The 26,668-nt window shown below is 39.7% G+C and overlaps 1 protein-coding gene across 3 annotated transcripts; it reads left to right on the forward strand.

The window, feature by feature from the left end:
* Positions 1–173: 173 nt before the first annotated feature.
* Positions 174–20,905, forward strand: LOC143210744 (uncharacterized). 3 transcript variants are annotated; one of them, XR_013009330.1, is made up of 3 exons: positions 174–308; positions 7,698–9,197; positions 10,248–20,905. XR_013009330.1 is itself a non-coding variant. In XM_076427886.1 (2 exons), the coding sequence occupies exons 1-2, from the start codon at positions 201–203 to the stop codon at positions 7,989–7,991; spliced, it is 402 nt and encodes a 133-aa protein (XP_076284001.1). In that variant the 5' UTR covers positions 174–200; the 3' UTR covers positions 7,992–20,905. The 3 variants fall into 3 exon arrangements, 1 of the variants encoding a protein (XP_076284001.1); XR_013009331.1 differs by having other exon boundaries at positions 17,260–20,905; XM_076427886.1 differs by having other exon boundaries at positions 7,698–20,905.
* Positions 20,906–26,668: the final 5,763 nt, after the last annotated feature.

Below are 26,668 nucleotides of genomic sequence, written 5' to 3' on the forward strand. Positions count from 1 at the left end.
ATCCAGAGCCAAGTGAAGACGAACGCGGTGTGCGAAACCCGCTCAGGGAAAACTGTACTCTCCTGGTTTGAACTTTCCAGAGAAACGGAGGGAGAAAGACGGCGGCTACTAGAGGTGTGGAGAGAGCGAGACAGAGAAACAGGACTGCGAGAGGGACAAAGAGGAATAGAGTGCGCGCTGACGAGTGCCGGCTGATCGAGATGGCGTTTATGATGCCCGTGGTGAAAAACGAGTGGGACATTTACAAAACTAATCGCAACCGACGATCCTCGGAGTGCTCGAATCCTCAGGCCTGTCGCAGCAGGAAGGTGAGTAACTGATCAACAAATTGATCCCAATGCTACTCTGAGAATACTCTTGTTTTTTGTGTTATCGTTCCCGGTTATTTATTTATGTAGCTCTCTTAACCCCTCTGTGGTCAACGGGGTACTCATTTGCTGTGTTTCTTTCTACAATTTAATATGTTGATTCACGGTTTCCCAAACTTTTTTTCTGATGGAGCGCTTTAAGGGTCTTTGAATTTTGACGGAGCAACTTGTGTAATTTGAAGGGCAGACAAATACGATATGACACATGACACATAATCAATAAATCTTAGAAAAATTCCTACGTAAATACCCTGTATTAATCTATAGTCTTATAATAAGAATTCGTGCAAACATGTTAAATACGGAAAAGTTTTCAATAATCTATACGTTTTGATTGACTACACAAGGGTTAACGAGGCATTCTAGCGATCTATGAATACGTGACTCCGCGTACCTAAAGGGTGCACAGCAGTTAGTAGATCGCAACGCAATTTAACCCCTCACGATCGTGACATGTGGGCACCACTGTAAACAGCAGTTTCATAACATGACAATGTTTATTATCGCACGATAATACAATAGCTCACGTCCACAATAAGCTTTTGAAAAATCACAATGCCAAGCTGAATATAAACACCGCCCGCAATCGAGCGCTTTTTGATTCTGCATCTGTTACACGTGTAGGAATAGCAATGATATCGCTTTTAACACATTACTTGCCGGAAGTCTATTGATATGATTCTCAGCGGTTGCTTTCTATAAAGAACTGAAAAATCTCGTTTTAAAAATAATCTCAAAAGAGACCCGATTACATTCCTGAAGGTAGTTCGTTGGTTTACGTCCAAAATGTCTATTATTGTCAAATAATGATCTTTCAAGAAATTGTCAGCTGTGAATCATAAACATTTACGATCTTTATGCATTTATGACAAAAATGCCTAAATAAAATGCAACACTGTTACGGTATTGATACCAGCTTATTAGCTCCTGTGTCTTGCAATTAATGCAGACAATTTTTATTTTGCATAAAGATTCGCAGCCCAATAATTACTAGGATTTTATGCATTAATGACAAAAGTAGGTGGAATTTAAATCATTGGAAGATTCGAAAAAATATCAGAATATCGATGTATCATTATCAATTTATCAAAGTGATTAAGGGATGAAGGCATTTCTATCTGCTTCCTGCTTCTTGAGAAATCTCGTTTTAAAAAATATTCCCAAAAGAGACTCGATTACATTCCTGAAGGCAGTTTCTTGGTTCGCGTCCAACATTTCTATCGTTGTCAAATGATCTTTCAAGAAATTATCAGTTGTAAATCATAAACATTTACGATCGATTAAACAGCTTCCGGTAAGCTGTGCGTTATGAATCATTTTTACAGCGATGGCGAATTTGCAATTCGTTCTCCGATCCAGTCTTCTAGTATCCGTAAATGGAAAATGATGACTGCGGTATGTTATGTATCTACTTTGCACGCGACGTGCTGTGAAAAACGAGGCATGACGAGCACTGTCACTCGTCGACAATAATATTACACTGTCAATTTGAATTAATGAATCCAACTTCGTGGAAAAGTCGTGAATAATAAATTTGGCGCAGTCTTTCTCGCATCATGTAAAATTAGAAATTTAAACCTTAACACTCGAATGGTGACTCTGAGGCGCCACTAAAAATTGCTGTACCGTTATTTAAAATATTGTTTATGTTCTTATTATTCATGTGTTCATGTTATTCATGTATTATGTAGAGTGTTATACGAGTTCCATATGCATAAAATTTAAAAAATCATAGGGGATGACGCTTGTTTGAACTGCTCCTCAATCGTAAATACTGCCCTCCCTACATTATTAATGTTTTTCTAAGTTTATACTACCGTTCATATTAATTTAACTTTGTGTAACGATATATACTTCATTATTATTTGTAAAGTGTTATGCTAATCAATAAATCATAAATAAATAAATAAATAAATCGTAGGGAATGGAGATATTCTAGATCGGAAGAAATGTTTAATTCTCGAGTTAAAACAGCTTCGAGTGCAAAGGGTTAATATCGAGGTGTTAAAAAGAAGAAAAATGAAAAGCAAATTGTGAATTTCACAAATATTTGCATTGTGCGTTGTGGGCTAGAAATATTCCTCGAGGGTGAATTCACGGATTCGACGGTTCGGTGGTTCTGAAGATGATCGGGCTCCTAATTTCGAGAATGGCTAATTCGTGAAATTATAGAGGACAAGTGAACGGAACCGGTTCGATTGCCGAAACATTGACGCGAGTCTCGTTCGACGAGCGTCATCGGGTCGTTCTGTTTGGTATTCAGACTCGCGCGCGAATGTCCAGCGGATTTGAACCGAGAGTATCTCGGCCGAGCCATATGGGACCAGGAATGTCGATTAAAAATAATTTCGCACTTAGTCAGACGGTTAATTACGCGCGATGAAAGCTGCACCGGCAAACGGATGACAAAACAGCCCACGAGTTTATTTCGCTCGACGCGGCGCGCGGCGTGCCCGGTGAGGTAACTCATGTTGACAGTCTCGCATCGCTGACGAAGACAACAGGAGAAAAACGCGCGGCGATCTCCTTGCATTCGTTGTCCGGAATGCGATCGCAAACATTGGTTGGCGGAACACTGTCGTAGAAAGCACAAATTTTTACTGTTTTTCTGAGAATCTGAAGAACTTAATTACTAGATTGTGCGGATCTTTATGCAAAATAAAAAAATGTTAAGCTGAAACTAACACATTGATGTTCCTAAATATTTTTAAATTGTACGTGCCCATTTTTGTCGCAAATGCCTAAATGAAATGCAAAACTGTAGAAATGCATCTGAAACTGTTACTGTGTCAATTGCAGTTCATTAAAATTATTGGATAAAGAAATAAATATCTATCTGGCTCCTGTAATCTGCAATTAATGCAGACAATTTTCATTTCTCATTAGAAGATTCGAAAAAATTTCAGAATGTCGATGTATTATTATCTATGTATTCGTTAAAGTGATTAAGGGAGGAAGGCATTTCTATTTGCTTCCTGTTTCTTGTCATTTTTACTCTGCCAATATTACAATTTATACTTATACCAATTATTATATAAATAATTACCATTATCGGCACATTGTGGGACAGTCATTTACTCGAGTAGTCAAGGTTGTGGCGGTGCTTAATTAACTTTGTTATCAACTCTGTTAACATCGACGCGATTAGCATTATGTAATTGCAAAAGTTTAAACTCTCGGTCAAAGTCGCAGTCTAGTACGACTGTAATTTTCCATATTTTACAAGCACATGTAACAAGTTAATGTAACATTCAAAATTTGGACTTGAACAATTTACGGAAGTTCAAGCTACAAAAGTTTCCTTTCGGTATTTTTTGCATTGTGCACTTGACAGCTGGTCCTTGCGTCAATAATGGTCCTAATGTGAAGGTTGGTCCTAATGTAGGTTGACAATAATATTGAAGCTTCCGTCAATGCTCGTCTTTATTGACCTAAACGGTCAATATTCCTTTTCAATGCGCCTTGTCAATACTATTGATAGGTCTATTGACAATATTATTGATCGTCTAGGGGCCCCTTTAGGGTGCCGAAAATTGGAGCGATTTATGTTACGATCGTGTAACAGTTATGACTAGACAGCGGATCTTGATGCAAAATAAAAATTTTCTGCCTGAATTGCAACAAACTGAAGTGAAATAGAAATTTATTTTCATTCGTAATATGTTTAATAAATTCTTCTTAAATTCTTCTAATCTTTTTATTGTTTTAAATTACATCTATTTGTATTCATAAATGCATAAAATCCACTGTCTAGTTATGACAATGGCGCGATTCCAAAGACGATAAGACGTGTGTACACTCTTTACCGAGCAAAAACGTCTAATTAACTTCTACATATCATAAGACTAAAATCACAAGACTTTACAGGATTATTGGATTTGTTTAGCAGATGGATTTTAATAGGCAACGATTATTCTTGTTTCACCTAGATAAAAACGATATCTTCGGCCAAACGCCTCCTCGTCGGTGTGACGTACGATTGCGCAACTTCGATTCTCAATTTCATAATGCGCTGCATGACTTCTCACTAGGGGAACACCCTTATCGAATACCTCATTCATGTTACAATCTAGTATATCATTGATAACGAAACTCAGTGTTTTCATAGTTGAAAAAGATCGAGTAGATTTTTCCTATTTTTTGTTTTTCTTATCGATTCTTATTGTTCGCTTCAATGATCGTATAAACAATTTTCCGCGACGTAGATAGGAAGGATTGCACGCGATTTTGCGTTGCATTCTTGTAGCTGCAATCATTCGTTTCCCGAGGGCGGTCATTCCATCGAGCGTATCTCGAAGCGACGCAAAAAGTAGGGACGATCATCGAGATAAAACTTCGGTTAATCTTTTGTTAGCTGAGACATTATTAATTCTGCACATATTCATTAATTTATTGCGCGGTGTTATAAAATTCAGTTCCGACATGTGTGTAAAGTTTTCGTATCAGTTCTTTTAATTGGTTCGGAGTACTTCTTCAAGGGTTAATAAATGTAATACTAATGAGTAGACTGCGGATCTTTATGCATTTATGAAGAAATTGGTTGAGTGAAATATACATATAAAACAGTATAGTAATGTTGTTTTTAATGTAACAAAGTCGTTAAGGGATGAAATCAATTTTTATTTTACTTCTGTTTCCCACAATCAATGCAGAACATTTTTATTTTGCATAAAGATCCGCAGTCTACTAATGAGTGATGTTATCGGACTCGTAATTCAAAAAAGTTATGAAACATTGCGCATAAATCGGCCTTGAAAAAATTCCAATATTCTTTTCTTCGTGAAATATCTCAAGAACAACAAATGGTATTTAAAAAAACGAAAGTTGCGTGGTATTATCGTGTCTACCAGTGTTGGGCAATTAATAAATTTATTTATAAATAAATAATAATTTAAATGAAAATTTAAATAACAAGTTATTTGTTATTTGGATATTAAAAAAAAGCAAAAAATAATTATTTATTATTTGAGCAAGTCTAAATGAATTATTTAAAATAATAAAATTAATTGTTATTTACAAATACAATTTCAATTGTTATTTGTATTGACAAATAATTAATAAAATTGTATTTTTTTAGCGGCAGCTAGGCCCAAAATACAAGAAATAAGAGAAGACCAAAAACTATTTATTTGATTTCCATCTCGATCCAAATAATAAATAATCTTTTGAAATAGTAAGAAATAATATATAGATCACTTCTGGAATTATTTAAATTACTTTCATTTAAATAAAAAGTTTAGTTGTTATTTGCAATTAAAATCACACGTTTATTTATTACTTAAAATAAAATTTGCCCAACACTGGTGTCTACCAAACTGTGTAAAACAAATTTATTTAAATGCATTTTTAAACCTTTCAGAAAAATGCATTTAAAAAATTTCTTTTCATTTTCTCCATTTTATTAGATTTACAGGGTTGCATACCCTATTAAGTGTTAGAAGAACTGTCTAAAATTGTTGAGGGGTTCTTGAACCAAAATGGCGCGGTAACCGCGAAATCGTTGCCGATAATCCTTGCGCCGGAATATTATTTTCAACCGATGGAAGGCCACGTGTCATGATCCACCTGTGTTTGTGTGTCAGTCGTGTTATGCAATGGCGCGTAACCCAGGGCGGTGAGGGGAGGGGGATGTGTGTATGGGAAACTCCGTAGCGAGAAATTCATCGTGTCCGCGGTCATGGCGCGCGTGCACACGTGCGGCTTTGATTATGCATTTGATGCGATGCACTCGTTTGCTGGTCGATTCCCGAGCGTTCGTGCCCGCGAAACGTCGCGGGAGGATGATCCGGCAATATTTCCAAACGCAGCAATTCGAAAGTCAACGAATTTGCGAGCACCTTCATTATATCTTCGCGAGGCTCGGCTATAAATTGTAGAATCAAAGTGAAAGTAGACCGGTCTTCGCGTTTCTCTGCGGGAAGCAAAGATGAGTTGTCGACCAGCGTTGAGAATGCGATGATGAGCACGTTCGATAAATATTCATAATGGCTTTCGTTCATTCGAGCACCATGAAATTATCTCCGCTTTACGTTTGCAACTAATACCTTGATGTTCGTAATATTTTTATATCTTTGTACTGCTTAATGAGACAGCGGATTTTCTGCATTTATGACGACAATGCGCAGGTGTAATTCAGTACAGTGAAAACATTAGAAGAATTTAACAATACCGTTATATTATTTCCAACCTATGAAATATTATTGAGAAATATATTAAGAAATATATTAGAAATATATTAAGAAATATACTGAGAATACATTAAGAACATATTAAGAAATGAAACATTACCTATGAAATACCTATATTAAGAAATATTTATATTCAGAAATAAAACATTACCTGTGAAATATATTGAGAAATATTCAGAAATGAAACATTACCTATGAAATATATTAAGAAATATATTGAGAAATATTTTTATTAAGAAATGAAACATTACCTATGAAATATATGTATTAAGAAATATATATTGAGAATACATTAAAAATACATTAAGAATATATTAACAAACGAAACATTAGAAGAATTTAAAAATACCGTTATATTATTTTCAACCTATGAAATATATTAACAATAAAAATGAATTTCCATTTCACACCAATTTGTTGGAATTCAAGTAGAAAATTTTTATTTTGCATAAAATCCGCACCACTCATAATAGTAGTAGAATTCATTGTCGATGAAATGAGCCAATAATAAAGAATATCTCATTAGTTCGAGTTAAAAAGAAGGAGAAAATGATTATGTTCTAGGTTCATGTATTTAATGGGACGATTGTTTAAAAATACAACTATTACCATTTATTTCCAATGACACGTGCGTAGTTCTTTTTTATTGACTAAGAGGTTGATTTTTTTCTATTCTTTTCCATTAGACGGCGCGGCGCGACGTGACTGGGGTGATAGGGGCGGGTCGCGGTGTCACTGGTTAAGGAGAAGGGGGAGGGAAGAGATAGTTGTCGCTGTGTATTACTCTGCCACTGTTGGTTTCGTTTTTCATTACGTTGAAAGGTCGATTTATATTATCCGCACAGACATGGAATGATTACCGTTTGATAGTACAATAGTATTTACTTTAATAATAGCTTTTTTCTCGTTCAGTTTCCGATACGCGTCTGTGATAACTGCAATAAAGAATGTTTGTCTGATCGGTAGACAGCGGATCTTTATGCGAAATAAAAAGGTTCTGAAAAGAACTTCACCTGCTCGTTTTTGTGATAAATAAATAAAATCCGCTGTGCGGATAAATCGATGTTCACCCTTCGCGAGGGTGAAGGAGAGTTTGTTGGCGGTAATGTCTAAAGAACGGGATACCGTTTATTTGTTGCAGGTATCAGAATGCTCAAAGTCGGAGGGTCCGTCGCTGTCTACGTCACCGGGTTCGGACTTCCTGACCTCCCCGGCGCATCGTTCGGTGCCGCTCACCTCGCGTCATTTCTCGAGGACGTCCTCGAGGGCGTCGCAGTCCTCGTTGCAGAGCCCGAGCAAAAGTACAGGCTCGTCCCCGCCGAAGACCGGCAGCTCGAACTCCCTGAACAAGTTCCACAATCGGCTGGTCGACAAGCTGAAGAGGTCGTTGAGGAAGGCTGAGGAGTGTGGAGAGGACCAGCGGAACTTGTCGTGAAACAGTCAAGGGGTTTTGGGCCGACCACCAATCCCCGGCTCGAAACCGATCGAGATCCGACGCACCTCCGCACCCGTTACGGCGACTGAAGCGAGGAACGAGGCGGTGGCACGATCGTGCCCGGATCCACCGGCGTCGGCATGGTAAACAAAACCTTGGCTAACCGGAAGAAGAGAAAGACGAAGAAGAAAGCAGAAGAAGAAGAAGAAGATCGTGGAGGGAAGATGTTTGAAGAAGAGTTCCTGCGTGTCGTTCGCCCGTGGCGATCGAGGAACCGTGAACATGACAACAAGGACAAGGACTATGACGACAACGATGACGAAGAATCGAACGTAACACCAGAAAGAAAAATGAAGTCGTGAAAAGGAAGGAAGGACAGACGGTCACGGTCGCTGTGCGAAAAGATCCTTGAAGACGAAGAACAACTCACGGAAGCGTCGTGAATGATTCTCGAAGGTCAAGAAACCGCTTCGAGTTCTCCGGTCTCCTCGGTTCGCGAGAAGAGGGAGCCTCGCGAGAGTACGTGATGTTCAAGGCCGAAGGATCGTGCGGCGAGCGGCAGCTGGGGCTTCGCGAGCTGTCGAATATGCGTAACCAGTAGGTTGCCGTGTGCTCTCTTCTCTAGGGTTTCTCCTCACGCAGTGACGTCGCGAGATAGAATGAAAAATATTGTGTTCCTTTCGCTCGATCAACTTCCCCCCTTCCCCTTTCGGCACGTTGCTCACGGAGACGCAGGACGAACGCAAAAACGAGACCAGTACATGCTAGCCGAGGACGGATACATCCATAATGGGGAAAAATAAAGCGAAAATCGGGTTCATTCGAGTTTAGTTTCCGAACGAGAGAGTCGATGCACGCTCGCGTCTCCCCTTTCCAAAAAAAAAAAACAAAACACCCGCTGATCTATCTAAGTCTCGCGAGAATCCACCCAAAGCTGATTCCTTTGGATAACTGTGAGAATCTGTTTAGGACGATGGAGAAAGGGAATGATTAAGAGAGAGCGCGGCGGAGGTCGATGCTTCTCCGCGACGAAGAGGAAGATGATGATGAAGAAGATGCGGCGTCGATGAACGTAATCCTCGAGCTGGATCGCTTGCAGCTCCTTTGCGAGCGGATTGTATTGCGATCGGGGATCACGGGGCGGCCGTGACCGGATTGACGTAGAAGACGAAGAGGAACAACAACACGAAGAATCCAGCGAAAGAGGTACATAATAGCGACGGAATAGTCGTCGCTCGGGGTGCACGTTCAGAAAGTGTACATAATACGTAGAATCGCGTTCGTGTAGGTGTGCGCGAGTCGCAAGGGGTTCATGGCCAGTCGGGATCGATAGAGGATCTCAATATGTCCGGACCTAATGAAACAAGAATGCTAGTTCCTTCGTTGTATATTATCGCGCGTATAGAGTTCTACTGGCGAGTTTCTGTGACTATCGCTAGCACGCGAGTACACATTGCTTTCCGCTCTTCTCTTCGACTCGGTTGCGAGCGCGGGAAACCACTCTTCCGGAAAGATTCTCCGGGAACAGAGATTCAGTGCTGTCCAGAGCTGTTACTTTCCCTCGAAGCTCGAAGATTTTTAAGCTTCGGAGCTTCGAATTTCAAAGCTTCGATTTCGGAAACTTCGAAGATGATGAGAATCGAAGTTTCAAAGCTTCGAATTAAAGCTTCTTCTTATATATTCTGCGAAAATTCTGTCAAATCTTTTGAAACTCGTAAGTTACAACTTCACGCGATTCCCTACGAAGTTCCCTTCGTTTCTTAGAATCTTTCGAATCTTCGAGGAGTCGAAGCTCCGGAAAATTAACAGCCTTACTGCTGTCCATTGCTAATTTTATTTACGCGGGACGCGTATTGTAAACCGGGCTCAAGTTGACATGCAACTGGGGTGCTGACGGACGATTCTATCATTGGTTTAATAACATTGGAGAGTGATAATAACAGGGTGGGGGGAAGATTCGAAGCTAACGTTAGACAGCACTGATCTGTGAGAACGGAGTCGGGATAGGCTCGAGGCAGAGTAAGAAGATTAACGATGATAGAGTGGATGAAGTCCGCCGACCTCTGGAATTCGTTGAACAGCGCTACTACCCGTAGGTTTCTGTTTCTCATATTCTCGTCACTCGCATAATTACCAGTTTCCGCGTCGAGTACAAACCGCGCTGCTATAATTATTTTGCTCGATTGTCTTTCGCGAGAGAACGTCTTGCCTTTCGATCGTACAAATGGTAATTGTAATAAACGTATGTTTTTCAAGCATTGGGACACAGATACCAAAAGAGCGACTTAGAACGGGGGCGTAGCTCGCGTCGAGGCAACGAATGGGGTTCCGGTGATGTAGAGGTTCTCGACTTCTCGTGTACGGACGACCGGAAACGCTCGTTCACATCGTTGAGATTACTCGCTGCCTCCGAAGGGGATGTGTGCGCGTGTTGCAAAAACTGCGGTGGGACGTGTTCGCGAGGCGCGAACGCGTGTGGGCACGGTTCACAGACGCATCGGTAACGAATCTAGGTGAGCCAGCGAGAGAACGGAAGCCTAAGCGGAAGACTTTAATTTTGAATCACGTTCAACCGCGTTTCGAAGCGTGATTAGTCGTACTTACACGCGTAAACCCCTTGATTGGGTTGAGGTTGCGCGGTCAGGTTGCACACCGCGACGAAACGATATCTTCTGGGGCTAATTTACTTACCCTCATCCGTCCCTCATTTCGCGAACTGAACCTGTCCCTCGGTGTCAAATTGAGACAGTGATAAACAATCGATAAAATAACAAGGTACACAGTTATTTTTCGATGTTCTTTTATTCAAATTGATGAGTTAACATTTACATCTTAGATTTAAAAAATAAAAGCCACGAAATTTCGGCCAGAATTACCTGCAGATAACAGAACAATATAACTTATTTCGGGAAAACTGTGTTAAATTGACACGAGGGACGGATGAGGATTAGAAACAGGTCGATTTGGATCCTCGAGCAGTCGTGGTTAGAACGAACTCTCTAACTAGTTTCTTATTTATTTTACATTCGAACACGAACGTGTGCACACACGAGTTGCCAATGTGGGGTAAGGTTGCTCAAGTCGTACCCCTCAAGAAAAAAACCGTATAAAACTTGGGATTTATCAAATAAATAGAAATTAAATGTGTTATTCAAAACTTGTGTTAATATTGTTGTTATTTATTATAACGAAATCAGAAAATCTATATGCTTTCATGTAAATTGCACCGGTTTCCCTAAGCCACCTATAGCCTAAGTCGTACCTAAGAATTCAATTAAGCAACAATAATAATTAAAACATATTTTTCATTAATCTGTTCACATGACACATAGGTATTTAGTTAGTACAAACATCACATACAAATTTTTTTGTTCTTTTGTCAACACCAGCGCATACATCGTGCATCCATGATTTGCATTTCAAGCATTGAATCATATGCCAATACCTTTTTATTAATTACTGAGTTTCTTTTATTTGCCGCATTTTTAATGTTTTCTTTATTCTGCGTTGACGTTATTTCGACTGACGAGGTAGTACGACTTAGGAATCTCATATGGGTACGACTTAAGACACGGGACAAGTTCAATTTAAAAAGTAAACGTAACCTAACTGAATAAGATTAATACGATTTCGTTTCGACCAAACAATTATGTACATTCTACTGAATTTACATGCAATAATTTACTTGCAAGATTAACTACCAAACATATTGTTACGTCGCGATGCTTCCTTTCGGAAAGTAGGCGCAAGGAGGATGTGAAACAGACGAGCGGCTATCTGTTTCAGGCGGGAGACGTTATTTCGTCAGTGGAGGGGTCCAAAAAGCAACAGAGGCCCAAGAATTCAGCTCTTCCACAGTTCAATTTTAACAAGTTGATTTATTAAAAAAAGAAAGCAATTTACAAAAGAATTTTCAAGATACATACAAAATTATACTGTTGTCCGCGTAGGAGGATGGGGGAACAATAGATTCGCGTAATGTGCGAATCGGGGATCAGTTGTGGGGACGTTGCTAAGATTTGGGATAGCCTTTGGGACCTCGACGAGTTTAAGCTCCCATGAGCTTACGGACTGATGATCGACTATCTGAGTCGGCTCTGCTGGCGATGCTTCCTTTAGTATTAGCCCGTGGTCCTTGGCTGCCTTCCTCGATTTTTTGTGCTTCCTTCCTCCTCGTTTCACTCGTATCGGCCCAGTTGATACCTCAAGGTCAAGGGGAATGGTCATCCCTCGAAAGATGGGGAAAACGTTCCTTTTTGAGGAGGTACGTCAGGTCGCACTCGTCTGTGACACGGATCTGTATTTGTACCAGCACTCGGAATCCTAGGATTCGTTGTGCGCGGATCTGTATTTGTACCAGCACTTAGAGGAACGACCCTAAAGCAGACGGCTTTATTCTCTTTTTTGACCAGTCCCAGCGGGTGGTCTTTATGTTCTACCCTGCATATTTTTACTTTCGAGAAAGCTTTTTGCAGGGGGTAGGTCTAATCCCTCTCAGTTTTACCTGTGAGAAAGTGTGGAAAAAAAAGGGGCCACCTAGGTACAGGTAGCGTATTAATGCGGGTGTGATTTGAGGGGTGTGCTGGTGAGTGAGAGAGACAGCGCTATGGTGCTGCCGGTGTGAGAAAGAGGGGTGCGCTCGGCTGGTGGAGCGTGAGAGACAGCGCTATGGTGCTGCCGGTGTGAGAAAGAGGGGTGCGCTCGGCTGGTGGAGCGTGAGAGACAGCGCTATGGTGCTGTCGGCGTAAAGGAACGTTCACCGTGCTAACTGCATGGGAACGTTACACCTCCCCCCTGACGAATAAAAAATGAGATTCGTAGGATCTCATTTTTTGCGATGGCTACAGCTGAGCTGGGATCCTGGATTTCCTGCATCTGTCCATGTGCAAAATTCTCAATCTTCCATTGATAGATAGTTTAATGTTATTGTTTGGAAGTATTTCCATTACCCTATATGGTCCTGCATAATGGTCGCTGAATTTATTCTGCTTTGTTGCTAGTATAAAAACACTATCTCCTACTTTTAATTGTTGCGGGTGGATCTTTTTGTCGTAGTAGTATTTCGACCTTTCCTTTGCTGCTATCAGGTTCTTCCTTGCTCTAGTTTGGAGGTCCCTTAGGTTTTTTACGTGTTGGACTAACCTATTTTCGTAAGTTTCCTCGGGTTCCTCTTCTATGATGTCGGATGAGAAGGGTGGGCGAGCGATTTCCCCAAATATTAAGTGGTGTGGCGAAAATCTTGTTCCCTCGTGAACACTCGTATTATAAGAAAATATTGCTGCTTCGATACATTCATCCCATTGAACTCTATTATTTATATATTGCTTCAAATATTCCACGAAGACATGGTGCGCTCTTTCTAATGACCCATTTGTTTGTGGGTGGTATGGTGAAGTACAAACGTGTTGAATTTTAAACTTCCGAAATAGCCTTTTCATTACTGTTCCCGTTAGATTCGTGCCTTGATCTGTCAAAATGCATTTCGGTGTTCCGAAGCGGTATAGAAGGTTGTTTGTGAATGCTTTTGCTATTGTTTGTGCTAGTCCGTCTGGTATTGGTATGGCTAGAGAATATTTCGTCAATAAATCTTGTATAGTGAGTAGATATTTGTTATTTCTACGGGTGGTTGGTAAAGGTCCAACCATATCTATTGATATTTTGTCAAATGCTTTGCCCGGCGTGTCTGTAAGCATCATTGGTTGCTTATTCTTGACGCGGACTAACTTTTTTAGTTGGCAACTTATACAATTTTGAATGTATTGTTGGATGTCCTTTTTCATGCTATCCCAGAAAAAATATTGACGAATTCTAGCGTACGTCTTTGTAATCCCTTTGTGCCCAGATATAGCGGATGTATGGAATTCCTCTAGTATCCTACTTCTTTTTGAAACCGGTGGAATTTTAACAAGGTTTCTACAAACTGTAATGTGAATTGGCGCAAGAATCCGCTGAGGGCTTCAGTGATTATGTATACCCTCTCTCTTGGATTGAATTCGTTGTTTTTGTCCAAGTAGTCTCGCACTATGTTTGCCGCGTACGCCTGCCATGTGGCATCTAGCCTTTTCCCGTACATGTTTTCAATCAGTGTGTTTGTTGCGGCATCAACATGTTCACGCTGGCGTACAACTGCTTCAGCATTTAACCGACTTATGACTGCCCTATCTTCAAGTATTTTTTTTATATTCTCTGTTTTTTCCTTCTCAATTGCTATCTCTGCACTCGATGCGCCTTTTAACCAAGATATCAGGCTACTCTCTTTTGTCGTGGCCTCAACGGCCGTGGTCGCTTGCTGCTCGCTCATATCGCGTTTATGTCGCTTTATATTCTCTCTATGTTGCTATCGATCCTAATTAGTACGATGTCATTAGGCGGAGTGGGACCTAATGCAAAGGGGACGCACTTCCACATGCTAATCCCATACCAGTTTTACGGAGAGCTGGTTTCCCGAGCCGAGTTGATTTTTCCTATAACACTGGGAAGCAGTGTGTCCGAATTTATTGCAATATGTGCAAGTTACCGGAGACGAGGGTCGATTTGAGGTATTACTATTTGTTCGATTCTGGGGGTTGTGGAAACACTGTGAGGCAGTGTGTCCAATCTTGTTGCAAATTGTACAGGTACTAGGTGGTACCCGATTATTTATAAAGTTCCTCGAGGGTGGGGGATTCCGCGGGATAAAGGGGGGCGCGGAAGAGTTTAGCAATGGTGGTGGCTTCATTCTAGCCTCCTCCTGCTCCATTTCGTTCGAAACGATGATTGCGTGATTATATGCTTCTGTGAGCGTTTGATACCCCTTGAAATTTAACAGGATTTTTATAGTGGACGGTAACCCACGGATAAAACAGTCCAACGTAAATTTATCGATCTCGGGGTCGGGCGATCGGCCCTCTTGTCGCTCCGCGTCTCGAACGGAAATTTTCAGGTCTTTCACCCTTTGTACGTAATCTATGATGTGTTCCGCGGGCTGTTTAAAGATATCCGCGAGTAATCCGCGGTAATGATAGGACGATTTTTGCGGTAATAGTTTAGACCGAAGGGTGGCTATTAGGTCATCTATTTGTCGGAACTCCTCTCCTTCTATTATGCAATACGCTCGCCCAAAAATTCGCGTTCTTATGGCTTTTACTAATTCCGATTCTTGAGAGGGTGATAGAGCATCCCGAGCTCGTCGGCATGCTTGAAAGAACCGGTCGATTGAAATGTTGGTTCCCGAAAAGGTTGGGATCTCCGAGAGGATGTCTCGAAGTCGCAGCGAAAAGGACTGCGGTGGTGCTTCTACTATCTTAACCGGTGCAACTGCTATCGGCTTTCCTTGGGACGAAGTTTCCGCGAGCTGTGCTTCTAAATTTTTCGTTTGTGCCATTAATGTATTGACAACAACCTCCAACTCCTCCTTTTCTTTTAGTTGCGCTTCTAAATGTTTTGTTCGTGCTTCTAATTTCTCGTTTGTACGTTCTAGTTCCTGTATCTTCTTTTTGTCCTCTAACCGGAGGTGAGCTCTTTCGTTCTCTAAAAACTCTTCAAAATTCTCTTGCGTTTCTCTGAATTTTTCTTCCTGTTCTCTAATTCGACTTTCTCTAGTTTTTAGTTGATTCGATAGTATTTCTAACTCGTCTTCACTAAGTGTGAGCGTCATCTTGAAAGATTTATTTTATAACTTTACTGGAAAAAACTGATTTTTCTTGTCTCTGAAGCTGTAACCTCCACGAAATAACGAAAAATCCCACCGCTGTCACCAATTTAATAAATTCTCCTGTTACGTCGCGATGCTTCCTTTCGGAAAGTAGGCGCAAGGAGGATGTGAAACAGACGAGCGGCTATCTGTTTCAGGCGGGAGACGTTATTTCGTCAGTGGAGGGGTCCAAAAAGCAACAGAGGCCCAAGAATTCAGCTCTTCCACAGTTCAATTTTAACAAGTTGATTTATTAAAAAAAGAAAGCAATTTACAAAAGAATTTTCAAGATACATACAAAATTATACTGTTGTCCGCGTAGGAGGATGGGGGAACAATAGATTCGCGTAATGTGCGAATCGGGGATCAGTTGTGGGGACGTTGCTAAGATTTGGGATAGCCTTTGGGACCTCGACGAGTTTAAGCTCCCATGAGCTTACGGACTGATGATCGACTATCTGAGTCGGCTCTGCTGGCGATGCTTCCTTTAGTATTAGCCCGTGGTCCTTGGCTGCCTTCCTCGATTTTTTGTGCTTCCTTCCTCCTCGTTTCACTCGTATCGGCCCAGTTGATACCTCAAGGTCAAGGGGAATGGTCATCCCTCGAAAGATGGGGAAAACGTTCCTTTTTGAGGAGGTACGTCAGGTCGCACTCGTCTGTGACACGGATCTGTATTTGTACCAGCACTCGGAATCCTAGGATTCGTTGTGCGCGGATCTGTATTTGTACCAGCACTTAGAGGAACGACCCTAAAGCAGACGGCTTTATTCTCTTTTTTGACCAGTCCCAGCGGGTGGTCTTTATGTTCTACCCTGCATATTTTTACTTTCGAGAAAGCTTTTTGCAGGGGGTAGGTCTAATCCCTCTCAGTTTTACCTGTGAGAAAGTGTGGAAAAAAAAGGGGCCACCTAGGTACAGGTAGCGTATTAATGCGGGTGTGATTTGAGGGGTGTGCTGGTGAGTGAGAGAGACAGCGCTATGGTGCTGCCGGTGTGAGAAAGAGGGGTGCGCTCGGCTGGTGGAGCGTGAGAGACAGCGCTATGGTGCTGCCGGTGTGAGAAAGAGGGGTGCGCTCGGCTGGTGGAGCGTGAGAGACAGCGCTATGGTGCTGTCGGCGTAAAGGAACGTTCACCGTGCTAACTGCATGGGAACGTTACAATATGCAGAAAATTATAAGAAAATTGAAATAAACTTACTTGATGACAGGATTTATAATGAGGCTGGTTTATGGCAGACAATAATACGTAAAGCAACTTGGTTGACTCAGATGTATATGTATTTGGTTCAAAATTCAAGTGGTACGACTTGAGCAACCTTACCCTAGTTGAATCTTTTTTGAAGCATTGACTTACGAAGGTAACTCGGTCGTAAATGATTACAGTCTTGTGAGAAGTGAAATTATGCTCACGACAAAATTGAAGACGGAAGCATTTCATACAGCAAATTTAATCTCGCTTTGAATTTAAGTCATGTTAACATTGAAAATTCTGTGGAATTCTCTCTAAAAAAGATAATGCATTGTCCGCCATGATGATACTGCAACACGCCCGTTGGAGCGTTAAAAAAAACTATTCTTTTCTGTTTATGACTGCGTAGATCGGATCCCACGGTATCGTTTTGACGCGAACCGGAAGTGTTCACGGAAGGCGAACTAGACGAAGAGGCTGTCGTCGAAGAGAATATTTTCTTAAGACGATCCTCGCAACGCACCGAGGTGCATTGGCGCTTGCCCTCTGTCCCGCGCCCGAGGTACATATTCGATTCTGATATTTCGTTTAATCGTTACGAAGAATTTGTTGAATCATTCTTGTCTAATCTAACCGCATCGATAAACAGCGATTCAATTTTCTTGTTCGTTCTGTGCACTAACTATTCAACGATCCAGAAAACACGATGGACGAAGTGTTCTAGAAATTCGGACGCAGAACGAGGTCTTTTCGAAAGTGGATCGTGCGAAAAATCACGGAGACATTCAAATTCCAAAGAACGTTCGGTTACATTTGTCGTATTTTTTTTGTTTCTTTTTTATAATTCGTTATTTTCGTCGATTCGTTGGATCGTCCAATTTCGACGAAGCGCCGACTGCTTGCAATTGGTCAGTATTAAGCCACGCGTACGATAGAGAGATCAGAACGACATCTTCTGCGTCCACGTTTGTTAAATCTCTAATTTTGTTGCTCTTATCGTTTCGCGAAATTTACGAAGTGGGAGCAATTAAGCGATACCGCGTGTAACTCTGTGATACCGTAAGCTATAAGGTAGAATTATTTTGCAACGATCAAAGAAAACAAAACGACAAAAAAAAAAATGAAGATGAAGTAGATGGGAGGAGTTAGGTCACGAAGAGGAGGTAGAGACGTAATCGCGAGGAGGAATTTCGAGTACGAACGCTTCGATTATCCGTCGATCGGCGCGCGGATCTTTTCTTTTTCAGGGGCGGAGGTGGGAAGTTCTTTCCTCGTTTCTGGACCGGGAGGAACGAGCAGAGAACCGATGGGGATTAAACGATCTTTCCCCCGACTCTTCCGGTCGAGTATCGAAGCTGCTCGTCATCCGGGATTGGCGTGAGTGAACTACACATGTACAATACTTTCGGCCCTATTCGCGAATTTTATTGGCTACGAAATTTCATCAACGACTTCGCAAGAGCTTTCGTAGACGACTGAACGTTTGCCTCGTAACGAAAGAGAGAGCGAGAGAGCATTTCTCGCGAGAATCACGACGATTCAACGATTCAATGGATTCGGAAAATAAATTCTATGGTTGTAAGGTTCTTTACCTTTTTAAAATCTCTTAAAGTCTATCAAAATTAATGATCCAAAAAACAAACAAAAACATCCCGCGTAGAAATAAATATATATTATTAAATATATACTATACATATATTTCGCGGAATTTCGCGGAACACTTGCAAAAGTGCTTTAACCCTTAGCACTCGAGTGGTGACAGAAATTGCTGTACCATTGTTCACAATACTATTTACATTATCAAATCTTTTGGTATCTAATCGCTTACTAAACATTTAAAATGAATGAATAAAACAAAATGAGAAAATGATGTAGAATGGGATTATTCTAGATCGAAAGAAATGTTTCGAAGGGCATGTTTCATAGGACATTGGTTAAATCGCAATGTTCTGAGTCTTCCGAATTTGTTCCGATGACTTTCTTTCTGGCAAATACGTAAATCCTATACTCGAAAATCTAAAGCTCGATCAATGAATAAACTTAAATTTTTTGAAATTCCGACATGTGCGGCGTTTTTCCTTGCAACCAAAGAATTTAGCGTATACAAGCGGAAGAGACGGGATTAACGGTAGCGTACAGATACGTCGGAAAGAGGAAAGAACTCCACGAAGAGGGCGCGATGGACTAATAACGCGAACAAGTTTGCCGTTACACGTAAGACTGCTTTAGAGACACTGAAGAATAAATTTAACAATAAAAAAAAGCCGAGAGAAAAACCGAAAAAAAGTTGTATTACCGATCAGATAATTACACTGTGGTGCTGGACGGGATGTCAGGAGCCCGCGGAGGTTCGACGGAGTGTGGGGCAAGGGATGTCTCTCGGAAGTTCGTACCCCCTCGAATCTCGTTCCCGCATCCCGTCGGATGATTTGTACTGACGAAAGAAAAGAAATTAAAAATGGTGTTACTAGAGTTTAACGATTGACGAGATAATACGATCTATTTATTACGGCGGCCTCGGACCGCGGAGTAAACGTGAATCGGGCGCCTCCCCTGGTTTCCTGGCTTTTTATATACCGATAGTATTTTATCTTGTTGATCCTTGTAGAGTCGCATAGCTCGTTTGTTACTTTTTTGAACGTGGTGAACTATAAAAAGCTGCGAAATAGACAGACGGTTTTTCACATGGTTGGTTGTCTCTGTTTCTCCGAAGCCCGGACCATATTCACTCCACGGTCACAATGTTCGCACGATTACAAAGCTATATATAAATATTATATGAAATATATTATATAAATATATATATATATACACACTTAAACACATATATGTATATTTATTATTCGACGACTTGACTATTTTTTGTATTACTATTTCAAGTACTTTATAATTATTCGTTATACCTCACTCGGGACATTTTGAGAGCTGATTTTTAGCGTGTGGCTGAGGAGAGAAGGACTAAAAATATTTCCTTTGCTCGTAGACGTTCAACCGATCGTTTATTTTTAATACGTTATTCATAGATTTTCGATAAATATTTTTTTACGCAGCGTTTCTTCTTCTTCTTGTTATACGTAGAACGATCGATGCTCGAGAAAATAATATGTTGACAGATCGATCTCAGAGTGGCATCGCTACAATGAATCGCCAATTAGAGCCCTTTCTCCTCATCCACGACGATTGAATGTCACTGCCAAAATCCCCAAGGATTTCAAGAAACGAGAAAATTGTGACGACCGGCTGCCGACATTTTTTTTTAGTGCAGCCAGGTTCTTATTCTGCCGTCACCAATCTCCTATCATCTCCTGTTGTATTTCGATCCAGCGTATTTATTTCTCCGTTCGTTTCGGTTTCCTTTTTTGTACGAATCGCGGCTTTCGTTGTCGAAAGGAGAACCCGCGACTGTTGCTCGTTTCTTTTTTCTACCCCTACGATCGATATCGATCCGATGTTTCGTGAGTAAGGATGCGCGGGCTCGGGAAAGATCGGACGCGTTCGGGCCAGTGCTCGGCTAACCCGACTGTTTCGGACGGTCCGAGTGATTCGGGCGAGCTCGGAAACGGTCGAGAGGACTCGGACCAGCTCCTGCAGTTCGACTGCTTCGAATAAGGATGACAAAACTCGCGGGACAGTCGAGTCCGCTCAAGTTTTTCCGACCTGTTCCGAAACAGTCGGGTACACACGGGCCCGCACATCCCTGCAATCGAGATTGCTTCTGCGAAGAAGCCGCGACGAAATATTTTAATATAGAGACGTTCGTTGTCAAAAGTACAGCGGATACACCCGGAATTTGAGGCGAGATTTGTTTTCGTTAAATGGCAACGTTCGCTGAAACGAAGCGAACTACTACGGCGGGTGCACATTCCACGAGATCTTCACTATGCATAAACTTGTACGAAATAAATAAATCTGTTAGCGTTTGATAAGATATTTCACAACGCGAAGATAATAAATGATTAATATATCTAAAGTTTGAGAACTTAAAATAGACTCGGTTTATCTATTATTATGTATCGTGATTTTTATGTCATGTTCAATAAATGAGTTTTAAAGTACATCCTCTGTCTACCGAATTAATTATCCTTGTTAACCGTTTTACTGAAAGTCGATAGAGTTCAGGTTCGGGCAGATAGAAATATTCTGCGAGCGTTCCTGTGTTCTTCGATAACGTAATCTTCAGTACGGAACTGAATATTTATTATAAAATTATACCTACTCGTAAATTATGGGTAAGTTCGTGTAACTGTTAGACTGCATATTTTATCCACTCATGATAAAAATGGGTAGTTGCATTTTAAAACAGTGGATAAATTAAAATGTTTTCAGAGCATCAATGTAGTTGCAGCTTATGAACATTTATTAATTTGTTTCTTGCAGGTGATGCAAATAATTTTTACTTTGCGTCAATATGTGTCGTAACATTATTAATGACACAATTGAATCAGCCAGTTTGATTAACGCTGAACCTACTACCGTCGATCACATGACCAGTTTCACTTTTTTTTTTACTGTTATTAAAATTATTATGGCAAATGATTTGATGTGTTTCTTTATTCAAATATATGTTGTAGCTAGACTGCGGATCTTCAGGCAAATTCCAATGTTCACTGTTTTGTAAAAACCACAATGAGGAAAAATTTCACTTTATCGGATACTCCCTCTGTCCCATAGTAATAGTAGCAAGTGAATATTTAAACAGGAATGCAGCTCTAAGTTATGTTGTAGCGCAAAATTGCGAAGCCTTCAATCAAAATCAATGTTTCATGACATCTGTCATTTGTTTTGACACATCTCTCAATTTTTAGAATTATAACTATTTTTATAATTTCATGCGCTGATCGAAATCAATTGTTTTATTTCAGTTGAATATCAACTCATTGGAAAAAAAACAAGTTGTGCTGGAAACAATGAAGAACGATGGCTCCAATAATTTTAAGCTTACGCGTGTACGGAAACACACAAACACACAAGTTTAAAATGCAATAACGAAATTATTGAAAAATCTAGAAACTATCTGAACACTCAAAATAAAAATTAGGAATAATATATTTTTAATTTATTGTTTAATGTAATCTAGTTTTTTGATAATAAATGTTGCGTTCTATATTTATTTTCTTCTGCTACTATTATTATGGGACAAATTAAATTCATCAACTGCTTATCAACTATTATGGGACAGAGGGAGTAGAAAGTTCCTTGCAATAAAAATTGAGTACGGATGCCAGTTATGTTTTCTTATATTTTCAAAATACTGTGAAAGTAGAAAGATCTGTAGTGTAGTTATAACAAGAATCGCACTTTGAAGTTCGATCTTGTTACTTTCCCAAGGTAACACATACCTTTAATGCTTGTTACCGAAATGAAAAATTTATTTACCTTAAAAAAGTTTAAACGTTACTTAAGCTTAACAAACACTCATCCAATAAAGTGCGAATAATTGCCCAATAAAACCGCTGCTGATTTTCATGTTACTGTTCAAGCATTACACCCATCTCCGTCGGCAGATAAGTTTCGACAATGGTGCATGATCTGAAGGTTCGGCTCAGAGATTATTCAAATACTAATAATTCCCCGGTAATGAGTCACGCGAACGGTTCTAAAATTACTGCGGATGATCGTTAAGAACGTCGGGACGACATGTGAAAAACGGTGTATGTGTATCTGAATCTGGAGCGGCGTTATGATTCACGTACGATATAAAATGGTAATCATCTACGTCTCGCCGATACGATGGTATCGTCGACCGTATATCTGGGATCACGAGGAAATTAAATCGACGCGCGTAATTATCGAGTGACCGGCTAATTTCAGCGAATCCGAGTCAAACAGACCGACGCGACGACGCCGGAGTTGTGGATATCGTTGGTGATGGTTCGCGTTCGTAGCTGCAAACTCCGGGAACCAGCTAAGCGAATCGATATCCAGGCGGCTATGAGAAAAATAAAAGAATGACTCGGCTAGAGTTCGTTAAACCAGGGCTACGATGCACAACCACCTTCCTGCTGGCTATAAAAAGTTCGCGTGAACTACTAGTATGATCCGATCGCGAGTTCATTTGTTTTTCTCGACCCCGCGCCACTGGAAAAGCATTTTCTACGTGTTTATGAGCGACGCTTATCTTTGCTCGCGTATTGCGCGAATTATGTCGCAACGGAGCTGGACGTGATTATCTGGAGTACACACAAGCGAGTAGTGTATGTACATAATCGTTAGGACCACTTTTTATCATCAGCGGTTGGGAAAAGAATAACCGCGATAGAAGCTATTCATCGCAAAAATGGAGTTAGACAAAACAGTCGATTATCGAACAATGAATTAATGCATTTTAACGGATTTTATGCATTTATGACATTAATGAGCACGTAAAAGTTAAGCTAAAAATATTCAAGAACATCAATGTATTAGTTTCAGCTTAATAGAATCATTAAAAGAAGAATACAATTTCTGTTTATAATTATAATATTGTATTAATGCACGTCACATTATTTTATTTAATGTCGACTTCTAACCCTTGAGATATATTAAATCATATATTTAAATATTGATTTATACCACGTTTGCGTTAAACGGTACTTATATTTTTTATTACAACAGTTTGTAATTGATCTTCAGTTTATTTGACAATTTATGTCAATTTATGTCATATAGAGACGTGCAAGCAAGCTGCATTCTAATTTGCAATTGCAAAATTCTTAAATTTGATCTTGTTGAATTTCACACACCTATTATCAAATTTCAGTGTATTCGATAATTTGAAATTTATGAAAATCGAACGATGATTCATGTTAATCCTCAAACTATAAACATTGATCTATACGCTTTCTAAGTAAATGCTTCACACAGAGAAAGATATATCTTATACACGTTCTTTATTTCTTTGTTCTTTATTTAATCTTGTGCTACTTCTGTTGCCCTCCTTTCTATCTCTGTATTATTTTTTCTTCTTTCTATGCATTATCTTTTCCTGTTTTTCTTTTACTCGATACCACCTATCATCCGTTCTTTGTATGTGTTACTGTATTCCTAATACCGATGCAATACCTCTATCCAACTTTACAGAAATGTTCGAAAACAATACGTCTATGTTTTAAAATGTTTAATGGAATTAAATGCGTCGCGCGATGACGACTTTTAAATATTAATCCTGGAACAGTTGTTCGACAATGAATCTTTGTACGTGTTACTGTATTCGTAATACCTTTTCAATACCTGTATTCAAGTTCACAGAAATGTTTGAAAATAATAAATCTATGTTTTAAAATGTTTATGACGTCTTTTAAATATTAATCCTGGAACACTAGTAAGGGTAGATTCGATAAAGAATCTTTGTACGTGTTACTGTATTCGTAATACCTTTTCAATACCTGTATTCAAGTTCACAGAAATGTTTGAAAATAATAAATCTATGTTTTAAAATGTTTATGACGTCTTTTAAATATTAATCCTGGAACACTAGTAAGGGTAGATTCGATAAAGAATCTTTGTACGTGTTACTGTATTTGTAATACCTTTTCAATACCTGTATTCAAGTTCACAGAAATGCTTGAAAATAATAAATCTATGTTTTAAAATGTTTATGACGTCTTTTAAATATTAATCCTGGAACACTAGTAAGGGTAGATTCGATAAAGAATCTTTGTACGTGTTACTGTATTTGTAATACCTTTTCAATACCTGTATTCAAGTTTACAGAAATGCTTGAAAATAATAAATCTATGTTTTAAAATGTTTATGACGTCTTTGAAATATTAATCCTGGAACACTAGTAAGGGTAGATTCGATAATGAATCTTTGTACGTGTTACTGTATTTGTAATACCTTTTCAATACCTGTATTCAAGTTCACAGAAATGTTTCAAAATAATAAATTTATATTTTAAAATATTTATGACGATTTTTAAATATTAATCATGGAAAAGTAGTAAGGGTAGGGCCCTCTACCGTTTATAAGTAACTAAATCGATCGAAGGATCGAGAGGCTAATATGGATTATCGATTAAGAACGCGCCGCGTGGTATGCGACGCGTGTGCTTCGAGAATCGACCACCTGAGAACTCTACGCAGACTTTCCAGAACTTTCGACGTCGGTTGCCGGTGTCTCGGTTCGTATTCTTTGCACGCGGCGCCGCGGGAAAAGAATAGAATTGAATAGAATACTGGCAACTGCGGTCGGTGTCGCGGTCGGCGACACGACGTCATCGCGGCCGCCAATACTCGTTCTGATGTCACCCCAAACAAACGATTCCTGGGCGAAGAATTTTGCATATACACCTGCCGCAGAATCGCGAAACCCGGTCGCGCCCTGTCTTTATCAACAGCTTTCCACGAAGATAAGGCAAGCCAGAGGTGACGCAATCCAGATTCAAAGGCACACAACGCACAGTGGTCGATAAGAACGAAAACTGGGCCGAAAGAAAATGATTTCAGAAATTGGAAATTGTTGCGTAATCTGATGCATTCAGATGTAATACGCGTGTCGATTGAATTTCGTTTATAACTAGACTGCGGATTTTATACGTTTACGACAAAAATGTGCACGTACAATTTGAAACAGTGGACATATTAAAAAGATTTGAGGACATTGTTGTATTAGTTTCAGCTTAATACAATAATTAATAGAAGAAAGAATTTGTTGTTTGATTTCTATGACTTGTAATAGATGCAGAAAATTTTTATTTTGCATAAGGAGATCCGCATTCTATTTACAACTAAGAAAATTTAGATGATTGAAAATTATTTCGATTTTAACAATCATATTTCTCTTCTGCCGGACTGACCATGTTCCGAATTGTTTAACAAACTAGAAATGTGGTTTTGGAGTAGTAAAGTAGCAATTTGTATTCAGATAATACTAACAATAAGAATATTTCTGGAGCAATAGAGAATTTAAAAGCAACCCTGAAAGTCATAAAGAACCGCCTGCTACCCAATAAATATAAAAGAATTTGCAAAATACACTTTTGAGACAGTCAAATTCCATTCTCGAGGAGCGTGAACATAAAATTTCATTGCAAAAACTATAATACGCGAATTAATTAAACTTTCAAACCATCCTGATTTTTGTCCCACTTCTTCGAAATTATGTATGGTGACCTCGGTTTAAGATCAGCCGGAAACACTGAATCGTCGCTCGGCTTATCTGGGCTTCGAGTGCGGTACTAATCAGTGCTGTATCGAATAAGATGCAAGCTTAAGCAGATTTTAGATAATAAAAGAATCGATAAGCGGAGAAATAATTGTGGTGACGGAGCAGTTACCGGGAACAATAGAATTCGACGAGACCTTTGCTGTTGCGTCAGACGTTTGAAACGATTGCGAGGATTACGATAGAATTTCGTAATGGCCGTGTGATTTAAAATCTAAAAGTTGCGAGATCGATCGGTGTCTTGACGAATAAAATACGGATTTAATTGGATTTAGATATGAAAAGTCAGGTGGGACGTGTTGATAACAGTTAATACTAGGTTCATGTAGTTTATGATTATTGAGGATGTATGTGGAATAATTCAATAAATGGTATAGCCGGATAAGATGGTCAAAAGTGTCCCCAAACCAAAATGACTTTTGGTCACACCGCCCCTACTACAGAGGTGAGCACGGCTCAACGAATTATGCTCTATTTCTTCAGCCTCTTCTGAACAAAAAATTACGAAAAAATTCATGAACATTCTACCTAGTAGCACACACGACAGTGAATTATTTCAGAATTTTTGGTCGAAAAATCGATTTTTTTAAATATATAAAAAAAACTTGTTAAAAACTACGCGAAAATAATTTTTTCGGCATTAATGACTATAAATAAAAGCGTGGAGCGCTAAA

This window comes from Lasioglossum baleicum, chromosome 7 (assembly GCF_051020765.1).
Source record: "Lasioglossum baleicum chromosome 7, iyLasBale1, whole genome shotgun sequence".
NCBI classification, from domain to species: Eukaryota; Metazoa; Arthropoda; class Insecta; order Hymenoptera; family Halictidae; genus Lasioglossum; species Lasioglossum baleicum.